The 10,430-nt window shown below is 39.3% G+C and overlaps 1 protein-coding gene across 1 annotated transcript; it reads left to right on the top strand.

Moving 5' to 3' along the window:
• The first annotated feature begins 1,713 nt into the window (after positions 1-1,713).
• On the top strand, positions 1,714-9,998 carry LOC115744050 (RNA-binding protein 39). The gene is made up of 13 exons (XM_030679138.2): positions 1,714-2,557; positions 4,155-4,233; positions 4,318-4,374; positions 4,948-5,003; positions 5,806-6,031; positions 6,314-6,400; positions 6,482-6,556; positions 6,671-6,751; positions 8,041-8,105; positions 8,187-8,379; positions 8,491-8,579; positions 9,163-9,277; positions 9,722-9,998. The coding sequence occupies exons 1-13, from the start codon at positions 1,908-1,910 to the stop codon at positions 9,761-9,763; spliced, it is 1,815 nt and encodes a 604-aa protein (XP_030534998.1). The 5' UTR covers positions 1,714-1,907; the 3' UTR covers positions 9,764-9,998.
• The last annotated feature ends 432 nt before the right edge of the window (positions 9,999-10,430 follow it).

Genomic DNA, 10,430 nt, shown 5'->3' with positions numbered 1-10,430 from the left:
CATTTTAGTCTTAAATTTCATGTTTTAGCCGCATCACCATGTACGAGAGAGAAACTATTTTAAAAAGTCGCGTCAGCATTTTCTGTTAGCCCGGTTGGACGGAGCTAACGAAAGAAGTCGATTGCACCAGTTTCCAAATTTTAATATTTGATTGCATTTTTACAGATTTTTAGAATTCCGATGCACATATTCCTTTTATTTTTTTTTATTTCAGTCATAGACTTCTTCTTCGAATATTCCTATTCCGGAGATCTCTCTCCGCCATCCTACTATCCTAGCCATCACTCCTAAGCAGCTTCACCCCAAAAACCAACTCATCTCACAAGGCAACAAGACTCGTAATGAGATTAGGAAAAGAAAACCTATAACGTCTCCAGATAATATGAAAATTAATACATAAATACCCCTTAATTGTAAGAGTTAACCTTATTTTTTTTTTATGTAACTTCAAGAGGATGAAAGAAAAAGAGAAGATCAAAGCTATGATCGCCGCATGCTGATCTCTAATTCATCGTATCTATCGCACAGTTTAGAGATTTAAAAGATACATGATAAATTGAAGGATTTGAGAATTCAATTCCTTATGGACAATAGCATAGCAGACCAAATATTAGAGTTAAATTGAATATTCCAAATATGGATAGTCGCCATATCGAAAGTGTATTTGATTTTCACAATCAAACTAATGACGCATTTTTCCAAATTCTTCTTTGCAATGGCCTTTTTTTTTTCCTTTGTGTTTCCATTTTTTCATGGCTATGCATAATCCTTGATGACTGCATCAGCATGTCTGTTAAATATTTTGGCAGAAGGATCAATTTGAACAAAAAAAAAAAAAGTAGATTATAAAAATCGATTACATTAAAAAAAAATCCCAAAATCGACATTGTACAGATCGAAGAAGTTGAGGGCAGCTCCCATGCCATTATCCATAGAAGAATTCGAACTCATGATATATCTTTTTAAATAGGCATGCGGTCATGTTGGTAAAAAGATTGACGAATGAGGACGATAGTATCATAAATATGAGTCCGACTCGTGCTGAGCAAAAGTTAAAGAGAGTAGGAAACACAAAAAAATATTAAATTTTTTAAACCAAATTCCTTTTTTCGATCCCATATTTGGCTAGTGAAGATGGATTCTCTTAAAGGAAAATACCAAAATCATAGATCACATGTCGGCCGACGATTACTTACGTACCTCTATTTTTTAACATACCAAATACATTTATCGATTTTACACATTGGCATTGATTATCTTCATGTCCGTATTTGCGGAAAATGCAATTTTCTTTCCCTAAATCCCCTTCCCAAAAATCATAAAGTCCCATACTCGTTCAAAATAATACAACTAATAAGAAATTAGGGATAATTTGATTCCTTTTCAATATAGAGCTACGCTTAAAAATATGAGAATGATACCTGTTCCTCGAATGAAAATCGAGAAATATTTTCGATACTTTTCCTTTCCAATACTTCATTGAACAAAAAAAATGAGAAATATTAAATTTCCCTTTTTAATTCCATTCGCCATTTAAAAAATATGTGGATAAAATATCAATTCCTTGAATAGAAATTGAGAAATACTTTTGATATTTTTCCTTTTCAATGCTTAAAAAACAAGAAATATTTTTTACGATTTTCCTTTTTTAATTTCATTCACCATTTTCAGTGATCCAATCTCATAAATATTTTTCCCCAACCAACCCAATTCAATCTGCGTCAAATCGAGGCCGGACCCAAAGAGATCGAACCGAAACCACCTCGCGATTTCTCGGGGGGAAAACCCCTAGAAACCGAGAACCACCCCTCTTTGCCGAGCCTTGCCTTGTCGCCGCCACCATCGTCGCGGCGGACCTAGGGTTTCAATCTCTGCGGAGGACCTCGCTCGGGCTCGGTCTTGATTCGATGGACTTCGACGAGTACGAGTATCTGGAGAAGACGGTGGAGAGCCAAGACGGCCGCGACAACTCGTCCAAGCCGAAGAGGAGCAAGGAGGGAGCTTCGGAGAAGAGCGAGAAGAGCTACAGGAAGCGCGACGTGGACGAGGACGTGGACGGCGAGGAGCGGAGGAGCAAGAAGTCGAGGAATGGGGAAGAGGAGAACGGCTCCAGGAGAGTCCGAGACCGCGAACGCGACCGCGACGAGAAAGACAGGGTTTCCCGCAGGGACAAGGACCGGCATAGGAGTGGCAGGGAGGGTGACAGGGACAGGGATGGGGAGAGAGAAAAGGATCGCGAGCGAGAACGGAGTAGTAGAGAGAAGGAGAAGGAGAAAGATAGAGATAGAGATAGGGAGAGGGATAAGGAGAAGGAGAGAGAGAAGGAGAAGGAGAGGGAGAGGAGGGAGAAGGAGAGGGAGAGGAGGGAGAGGGATAAGGAGAAGGAGAGAGAGGAGAAGGAGAAGGAGAAGGAGAAGGAGAAGGAGAGAGAGAGGGCGAGGAGAAGCAGTTCGCGGAGGAGTCAGAGCCCCAGCCGGTCGCAGAGGAGCAGCAGCCGCTCGCGGAAGCATGATGGTGATTTCGATAGGGAAAGAGAGATCGAGTTTCGCGATAGCAGGTTTGTATTGCTTCTTTGATGTCCTTTGCAGATCATGTAGTTGAGATCGTGTTGCTTGTTGAAGTAACGCAAATTGCTGCCTAGTATGGTGGCTTGCCACTGAGAATTTGGCTGCACTAGAGGCTTGCTGTTGTGGAGCAGTTATTGAGTGAGCTTCATCACCTCGACTAAGCTAGCGTTAGCACCAAGAGAAAGCTTATTGGGTTTTGGGCATAAACTTTTCTGACTGATCTTTCTGGAGTGAATTTTGAATTTTTAGCTTTTAGGATAGTTATTATTAAGTTTCAGATATGATATTGCCCTTTTTTATGGCTCATCTATTGTCAGCATCAACTCATATTGTCTGCAAGCTCTAGAGGTTGCGGCCTCAATAGTTTTGTGCACTCCTTAGACTTTATGTAGCTGCTGCTCTCTCTTTCTACCATTGATATTGTGATACAGGTCTGAAATCAGCTCGATGCTTTTATTCTTTTGAATGTATAGCTACTTATGTTGTCTTGCGGATCACTCTACATGTTTGTTAATAGTGATAAATCTGTTATGAACTACAAAGTGTTGCATCCTGATTCTGTTTGGAGGACCTAAATGCAAGAGTCAGCAGGATTCTGAAGAAAAAGGAAATTATGGCTGGATCTAGACAAGTATAATATAGCAGACTATATAATTTATTGCTGCAAAATCATTTCTCCTTTTTCCCATGTGGCCCTTTTCCTCTATAGACCATTAGCCATTGGATTCGCCTTCTCAAGCTGTTCGTCCTAATTCGTTGGTTTGTGGAACAAGAGGATTTTGATTTGGTCTACCTTACACTGGATAGTGAATGCAAAAGATGGTTCACTACCAGACCAGCAGACCACGTTGTCACGGGCAACAGCAGCTGCATGCTGAATCTATTTTTAATTTTCAAGCTTCTTTTCTTGCAAATTTAACTCGAAATGAAGTTCAGTGATCGTAGGGAAGCTCCATGCTATGAAAGCGTCTTCTTTAACAATTGTGCTCTAGCTATGTAATTTAAACACTGAAATAGACCAGTAGTGCAAAAATGTCAGATATTTAATGTAATATTGAAATTGCGGTAACTGTGGGATGCAACAATTTCTGTTTCGTGCACATTTGTACTCGGCTGACTTGGAGTTTCTTTTATTTATTCAAGTTTTTCTCGTGGAAGCATCTGTCACCCGATAAGAAAGAAATCTGAAGCAATGAGTAAGAACTAATTATATGCTGCTTTGCTGGAGACATAAGGCACTTGGCATTTTGAACTTTGGTGTTCGTTTTAGTATGGATGGGGAGTGCTATTAATTACTGCTTTTAACATAAACCTCTGTGTTTCTAATCTTCTAACTTAAGTTGATGTTCTTTTTTCGCTTCTGACGTAATAACATATAAAATGCTGTACAAAGAAAGATGGTGTTCATTGATAATATAAGCTTCTATAACATTATGGCCTTCCTCTTGGATAAAAATAATGCTTGCCGAGGGAAGTTTTCATCTTCACGAGTGTCATGTTTAAGTGCTTTTAATTGGTGCAAGTATTGGACTGTATTATCGTCGTTTCCTTGCACATTTGTCTTATTATGCAAAATGTAATATGCAGGAGATTTAAGGACAAGAAAGAGGCGGTGGAACCTGAAGCTGATCCAGAAAGGGACCAGAGAACTGTTTTTGCTTACCAGGTACAATTGTATGATTTGCTTTAGCCAGCTTAGATCTGGTGAAATGGTCATGGTGTAATCTTCTTTTTGATGTTGATTTTACAGATGCCTCTAAAAGCAAACGAGAGAGACGTGTATGAATTTTTCTCAAAAGCTGGCAAGGTTAGGGTCAAACACCCGTTTGTATGAGCCACTGAAAGTTCTCTGTTTGAAGGCTGAGTGCTTTTCTTAATACTTAGTTCAGTGCTGCTAATGTTGTTGTTTCAGCCAAAACCATTCTCTTTTTTCTTTGTGGATATTAGCTCTTGATGGTCTGCTATTCTGATTATTCTGATATGCATTCATCTGTGTCCTTTCTTTTTTGGGACATTTAAGATAAAAATACTTGGGGCATCAATGAAAGGCAAAAGTATTGACCAAAAGATCTCTGACAGCACACTTACAAAGGAATCTGTGTTGCAGATTAAATGTATCGACATCCATGAATAGTTCCCACCCTCCCTCCCGTGCCAATGCTGTAAGGTTGTGGACCAAATTTTAGTAATTACTAATGGCAGGATCCACGTAGGCATTTTTGGTACCACGCATATTGAAATGAGATTCCTGATCATTTTGATTCATCTGCGCCTTGTTGGACTTTTTGCTCTTATCGGCATCAAAAGGAATGTGATTTTTCTGTTTCTTGATGGCACATGTGGATCCTGGTTTCATAACTTGTAATTTCCTTGTCCACAGGTAAGGGACGTCAGGTTGATAATGGACAGGAATTCAAGGCGTTCAAAAGGTGTTGGGTATGTACTTCGCCATAGAAAAAACTTTATGACATTTACATGCCTGTAGAGTATCTTAAGCATATCTTATTCGAAGGATCAAGTTTAACTGTATTCTTAAATTCACTAGCAATGCGATAATGATGAGGGATGATGGGAATACCTTGCACTCATGTTTTATCAATTCATGCTGCGTTGCCAAGGTAGATGACATGACCCTGAGTTCCTTTTATTTTCGCCATGTCTACTTCTTGTTACACAAAGAGCAGCGAAACACCTGTGGAAGCTATTAATTGTTGGATTGAATATTGCACCCTGTACTTAGTGAGTGATGGTTGTTTCCTGTAGGGATAAACCAGTTATACGCATTTTCTTGCGTGGACGCTTATCGGTCTTTGGCCGATTCTGATCCAATCAAAATAACTACGGGTGGTTAATATAATTGAATTGCCTATAGGTGGTGGTTTGACAATTTAATTCACATATTTCTGTTTCGTTCTCTTTTAAAATGATGGTGCTGGTACTAGATACTCGTGAAGTTAACATAAGGCACATCTATATTATTGCCTGGTATTATATCATTTTTGTTCTTTTTCTCTTCTACAATTATCTTTAGTCATTGCTTTCTTATATCTTCACTGCGATGAGCTAACTTTTTCTTTTCATATGAGGCATCAGATTCATCAAACGAACCTCAGCTTGAGCTCACTTCACTAGAGTTTTTGTTTCCCTGCTTCAATTTGCTATGCTTTGTAAGTTTTGATTACAATTTCTGGTGGCATACATGTCCTGACCAACTTAGAGGAGCCTTGTGATGCTGCAGGTATATTGAATTTTATGATGCAATGTCAGTCCCAATGGCAATAGCGCTCTCTGGACAACTACTTCTTGGGCAACCTGTGATGGTTAAACCTTCGGAGGCTGAGAAGAATCTTGTTCAGTCTACCGCCACTGGTGCTGCAGGTACTGCCGGAGCATATGGAGCCACAGACAGGAAACTCTACGTGGGGAATTTACATTTTAATATGACAGAAAGTCATCTGAAAAGTGTAAGTTTTCTTTTGTATGTCATCATTACCTGTTTAAAGACACTGTGCTTTCACATTTGGACTTCTATTGTAAGAGAATTAGGGGGTGGGGCAGGTTGTTTGGGTTATCCAATTTACTTTTGTTGTGGGCAACTTATTGGAATGCATCATATATGGGAATGTAGGATATTCATTTCCTTGCCTGACTTTGTTCTTGATACCAGCCTTTTGAAGATTTCATGTATAGTTCCCTTCTGATTCTGCAAGTTTAATTAACATATGTACCTTGCTGTTGGCAATTAGATTTTTGAGGCTTTTGGTCCTGTTGAGCTGGTGCAACTGCCCCTTGATCCAGAGACTGGACACTGCAAAGGCTTTGGGTTTGTTCAAGTCTGTAAATGTTTCTGGTTGAATTAGTGGTTGTTTCCCTGTTTTTAGATTCTTGGTGTGTTAATTGATTATCCGTTGCAGTTTGCTCAGCTTGAACATGCTAAGGCTGCTCAAAGCGTAAATGGGAAGTTAGAAATTGCTGGCCGTTTTCTCAAGGTAAGCGTTCTTCATCCTTTTTGTGCTTAAACGGTTTTCTTTTGTTTTATTCAATGTTCATTCCTCTTTTCTTTAGTTTTGCTAATGTTGTGGATTGTTAATTCTCCTGTACAGATTTCTTCTGTAACCGATCATGTTGGAGCACAAGATACTACAGCAAAATCTGCAGATTTGGATGATGATGAGGGTGGATTGGTAAGTGACAGCTTCATATTATACCTTAGTTATAAAAGATACTTGAGGTACAAAAGGTTGGCCCATTGGGTGTTGTAATGTATACTTAATAAGAGCACCTTGGCACAGTCAAATATGCATCAGAATTTTTCATAATGATGACTAGTATCTTCATTCAAGAAATAGCTATCATCCAATCCAAAATATTATAGACAAGCATAGTTGGCAACTCACGAGAAGTTGAGTTTATGACATCTTCTTCAAGGGGAAAAAAAGGAATTATGTCTCCTACATAAATTTAAGTAAAAGATCACGGAGCTTGCTCCTGCGTTCAAGTGTCTGGGAGGCTTGTGAATATAAAGTACACTTGCTATGGCATTAAAGAAATGCATTATTGTTACTTGAACTTGTGTCCTCTAGCTCATAATGGAGCAACTCTTCCTCTACGCGGAGCTAGCGGAAAAGGATTTGCTTGTTCACAGGGGAAGGGAATACACTCTGTTAATGACTGCCTAAAAGCATAGCAGCCTGAAATGCTATTCTTGATGGTGGCATTATTGTGTGCCAGTACTTACTGAGATCCCTGAAGAATGCAAAATGAGAAGCTTGACAAGTGTGGTTTTGTTTCATGGGATAGTGTAAAACATGTTGGCTCAAACTCAGCAGAAATTCAGAGAGAACCATAATCTGATGTGGTTGGAAGATTTATATGAACCTGCTTTGGCACAGCTTAGTTCAACTCTTGAAATTGTACGGCGTGTGGATTGGGTTAAGAAAGTAATTCTTTTTGTTTCTTGCCAAAACAAGGGCGCTGTCTTAATTTTTAAGAAATTTTGTGAAGAGTTGAAATGGCCACAACAATACCTGTACTTTGTTGATTGTTTTGTGGCCTTTACCTTGTTAAAGATACTGGGTGTTCAATATTGGATAGAATTCTAAACTTTCAACACCATTAGAGAAAACAAGCAAATAGTTTAAAACAAAGCCGCCCTAAACATGCAAGGTTAAGATGCTTTGGCTTTAAGCTGAAGTTGACACAATACTGAATGTGCATAAAGGATGGTGCTGTGACTTTCTTATCCTTGCTCTTAATGAAAAGGATAAGAGGGGGGGTTGGGAACTTCATATTCATTGTTGTTTGTGTCTTTGCTTTTAGTTGCTGAGGTTGTGCTTGACGGTTAGGGTAATATTTTTGGTATCTGCTGCATGTGAGTTCTTTTTACCACAGTTTTCTAGAATTGCCTGCTCCGGATATGCTCCTGCTTTGGATTGGTGGATGATATATTCTTTGTGGTATGCATTTCATGCAGGCTTTGAATGCTCAGTCGCGAGCATTACTAATGCAGAAGCTGGATCGAACTGGAATTGCCACCAGGTTTGTCGTGCTAGCAGTATTTTTTTGTTCTCCAGATAGAGAAGGAGTATTTCTTTTAACCATGCGTAACCATGTTAACAGTATTGCGGGTTCACTTGGAGTCCCTGCACTAAATGGAGCTCCAAATCAACAAGCCGGCAGCCTGCCTTTGAACAAGCAAGCTGCTGTTCCTATGCCTATGCTTCCTGCACAAGTTATTTCTGCAGCCACTGAAGCTGTTGGAAGCCCGACTGAGTGCTTGCTGCTGAAGAACTTGTTTGATCCAGCCACTGAGGTCTGTATGGAGCTTTGATCTTTTTTTTGTTCCTTTCAAGTGATATTGACATTTTTTTTATTTTTGCCGTTTCTTTTCTGGATGTTCACTTGTGGGAAATTCTTTCTGCAGACTGAACCTGATTTTGATTTGGACATAAAGGAGGACGTGGAAGAAGAATGTTCTAAATTTGGCCGGGTGAAGCATATCTACGTGGAAAAGTATGTATTGTGACCCGATATGTGAAGTACCTCTACAAAGTTTGGGATGATGTTAAAATTCTCTTTTCCTTACTTGGTGCCACTGATTATTGATTCCACTTCTTTAAACGTCGGTAACATCAAAAGTTCATTGTGCCCGTGTAAGGCACCAAGTTGGAATATCCTGGAGTTAAAGTGATAAAGTAGTTTCATTGGAAGCTGAAAGGATGATTTCACCATGGATCCTGCTGCAGTGGTTCTGAACTTTTTCTTTCTTTGTCAGTAAAATATAGATAGACAATACTGTGGGGTTTCAGAAGATCCTGATTATCATTAGGAGCAAGTTAATTGTCACAATAGAACAATCTGAACACTCATGGGACACGTTTTGCCAAACTTATCTCAATATGACCTCTAGAGGATTTCTCTTTCTGTGCAAAAGAACTGGTCGCTTTTATGATGGTGCTGTTGAAGAATATTTTGGCATTTGCCTAAGCAATTATTAGATGAGTACTCTTTCATGACATGTTTCATGTGTTTGTTTTCTCTGTTGAACTGTACTCACATATTCTTAAAATACCCTGTTATACTTTTGTTTTTGCAGAAATAGTGCTGGTTGGGTGTATTTAAGGTTTGAAAATGTACCAGCTGCAATGAATGCTCAGCGTGCAATGCATCTGAGATGGTTCGCAGGGAGGTCAATATCGGCAATATTTATGGTATGCATTTCATCTTTGAGCTGTACTAGTGACACATCCACACATGATAGCTGTACTCATAAACATAATATTCAAATTACCCTTTGTGTATTGGACCCTCGAGAATCTAAAACTCATTACTTTAAATTCCTGGCAACTCAGCTAGAGAGTATATTTCTATTCTGAAACTGTGTAAAGCTACTATAAGTAATCAAGATACATGCCATGATAAGATTAACAGATTGAACGAGCAAATACCATTCCACTTTCTTTCTTTTTCCTACTTCTGTATAAATTTATCCCATTGATCATTGGTAGCAAAGCATAGAAATGCACTGCTGCTTCTGCATCTCCACCAGTTGACCCGCCATGGCGTTAATTAGGAAGGAGTTCCGTGTAGGTGTTGCATATGATTCCATCAGCACCAGTCTCCTTATTTGATGGTACCTTTTTTTTTTTGCGCAGCCACCCCATGAGTATGAAGCAAAGTTCAAGGGTGTAGCCTGATCTGGATTGGATGAAGGATTTTTTTTAGGAACAGTTTTGCTTTGTGTTTGACGGTCTCGTGTTTTGAAAATTTATGTGCTTGGAGGGATCTGTAACTTTTATCTGTCTCTTGGCTCTAGGATGGTAAGTTCGGATATGTACCGATTGTCTCGTTGTGTATTGTCAACATGGAAAATAATTTGATGAGGCGGCGAGCAGATGTAATTCTTGTTCTTATCGTTGCCTTCCGTGGTTACTACCTGTCTTAATCATGTCTGCAGACACTTAAGGCTTATGTTGTCTGCAATCTGAATCGGAGTTATTTTAGGCGTGCTCCATCTTATTGCAGGGTGGATACTAGACTTATAGTAGTTATATGCCGATGTGGTGCGGTTATTCGTCATCTGGCTTACGTTGTTCTTGTAGCATTCAGACTGAATGAATATGAAATTATGTCAAATACTTCCACAAATTACGGGTTATCGAGTGATGTGCTGTCGACTCTTCATATGTTTCCAATGCACTTTCTCCAAAACTTGTTACGTGTATTTATGTGCTTAGTTTAATAACTTTGGTGTCGGAATTTGTATCGGGGTATTAAACTTAAATTCCGCGGCCTTTAGTGGGGATAAATAGGGAAGTCCAGTGACAATTGGAATCCGACGTGCAAATGGTTTCGCCTCTGGGT

This window comes from Rhodamnia argentea, chromosome 11 (assembly GCF_020921035.1).
Source record: "Rhodamnia argentea isolate NSW1041297 chromosome 11, ASM2092103v1, whole genome shotgun sequence".
In the NCBI taxonomy this organism is placed as follows: Eukaryota; Viridiplantae; Streptophyta; class Magnoliopsida; order Myrtales; family Myrtaceae; genus Rhodamnia; species Rhodamnia argentea.
This window is presented reverse-complemented; position numbering and strand designations above follow the sequence as displayed.

Coding starts and splice junctions, on each gene's coding strand:
- LOC115744050 (XM_030679138.2), top strand. CDS start 1,908: ATGGACTTCGACGAGTACGAGTATCTGGAGAAGACGGTGGAGAGCCAA. Junction 2,558..4,154: donor ATCGAGTTTCGCGATAGCAG/GTTTGTATTGCT, acceptor TGTAATATGCAG/GAGATTTAAGGACAAGAAAG. Junction 9,278..9,721: donor CAATATCGGCAATATTTATG/GTATGCATTTCA, acceptor TTTTTTGCGCAG/CCACCCCATGAGTATGAAGC.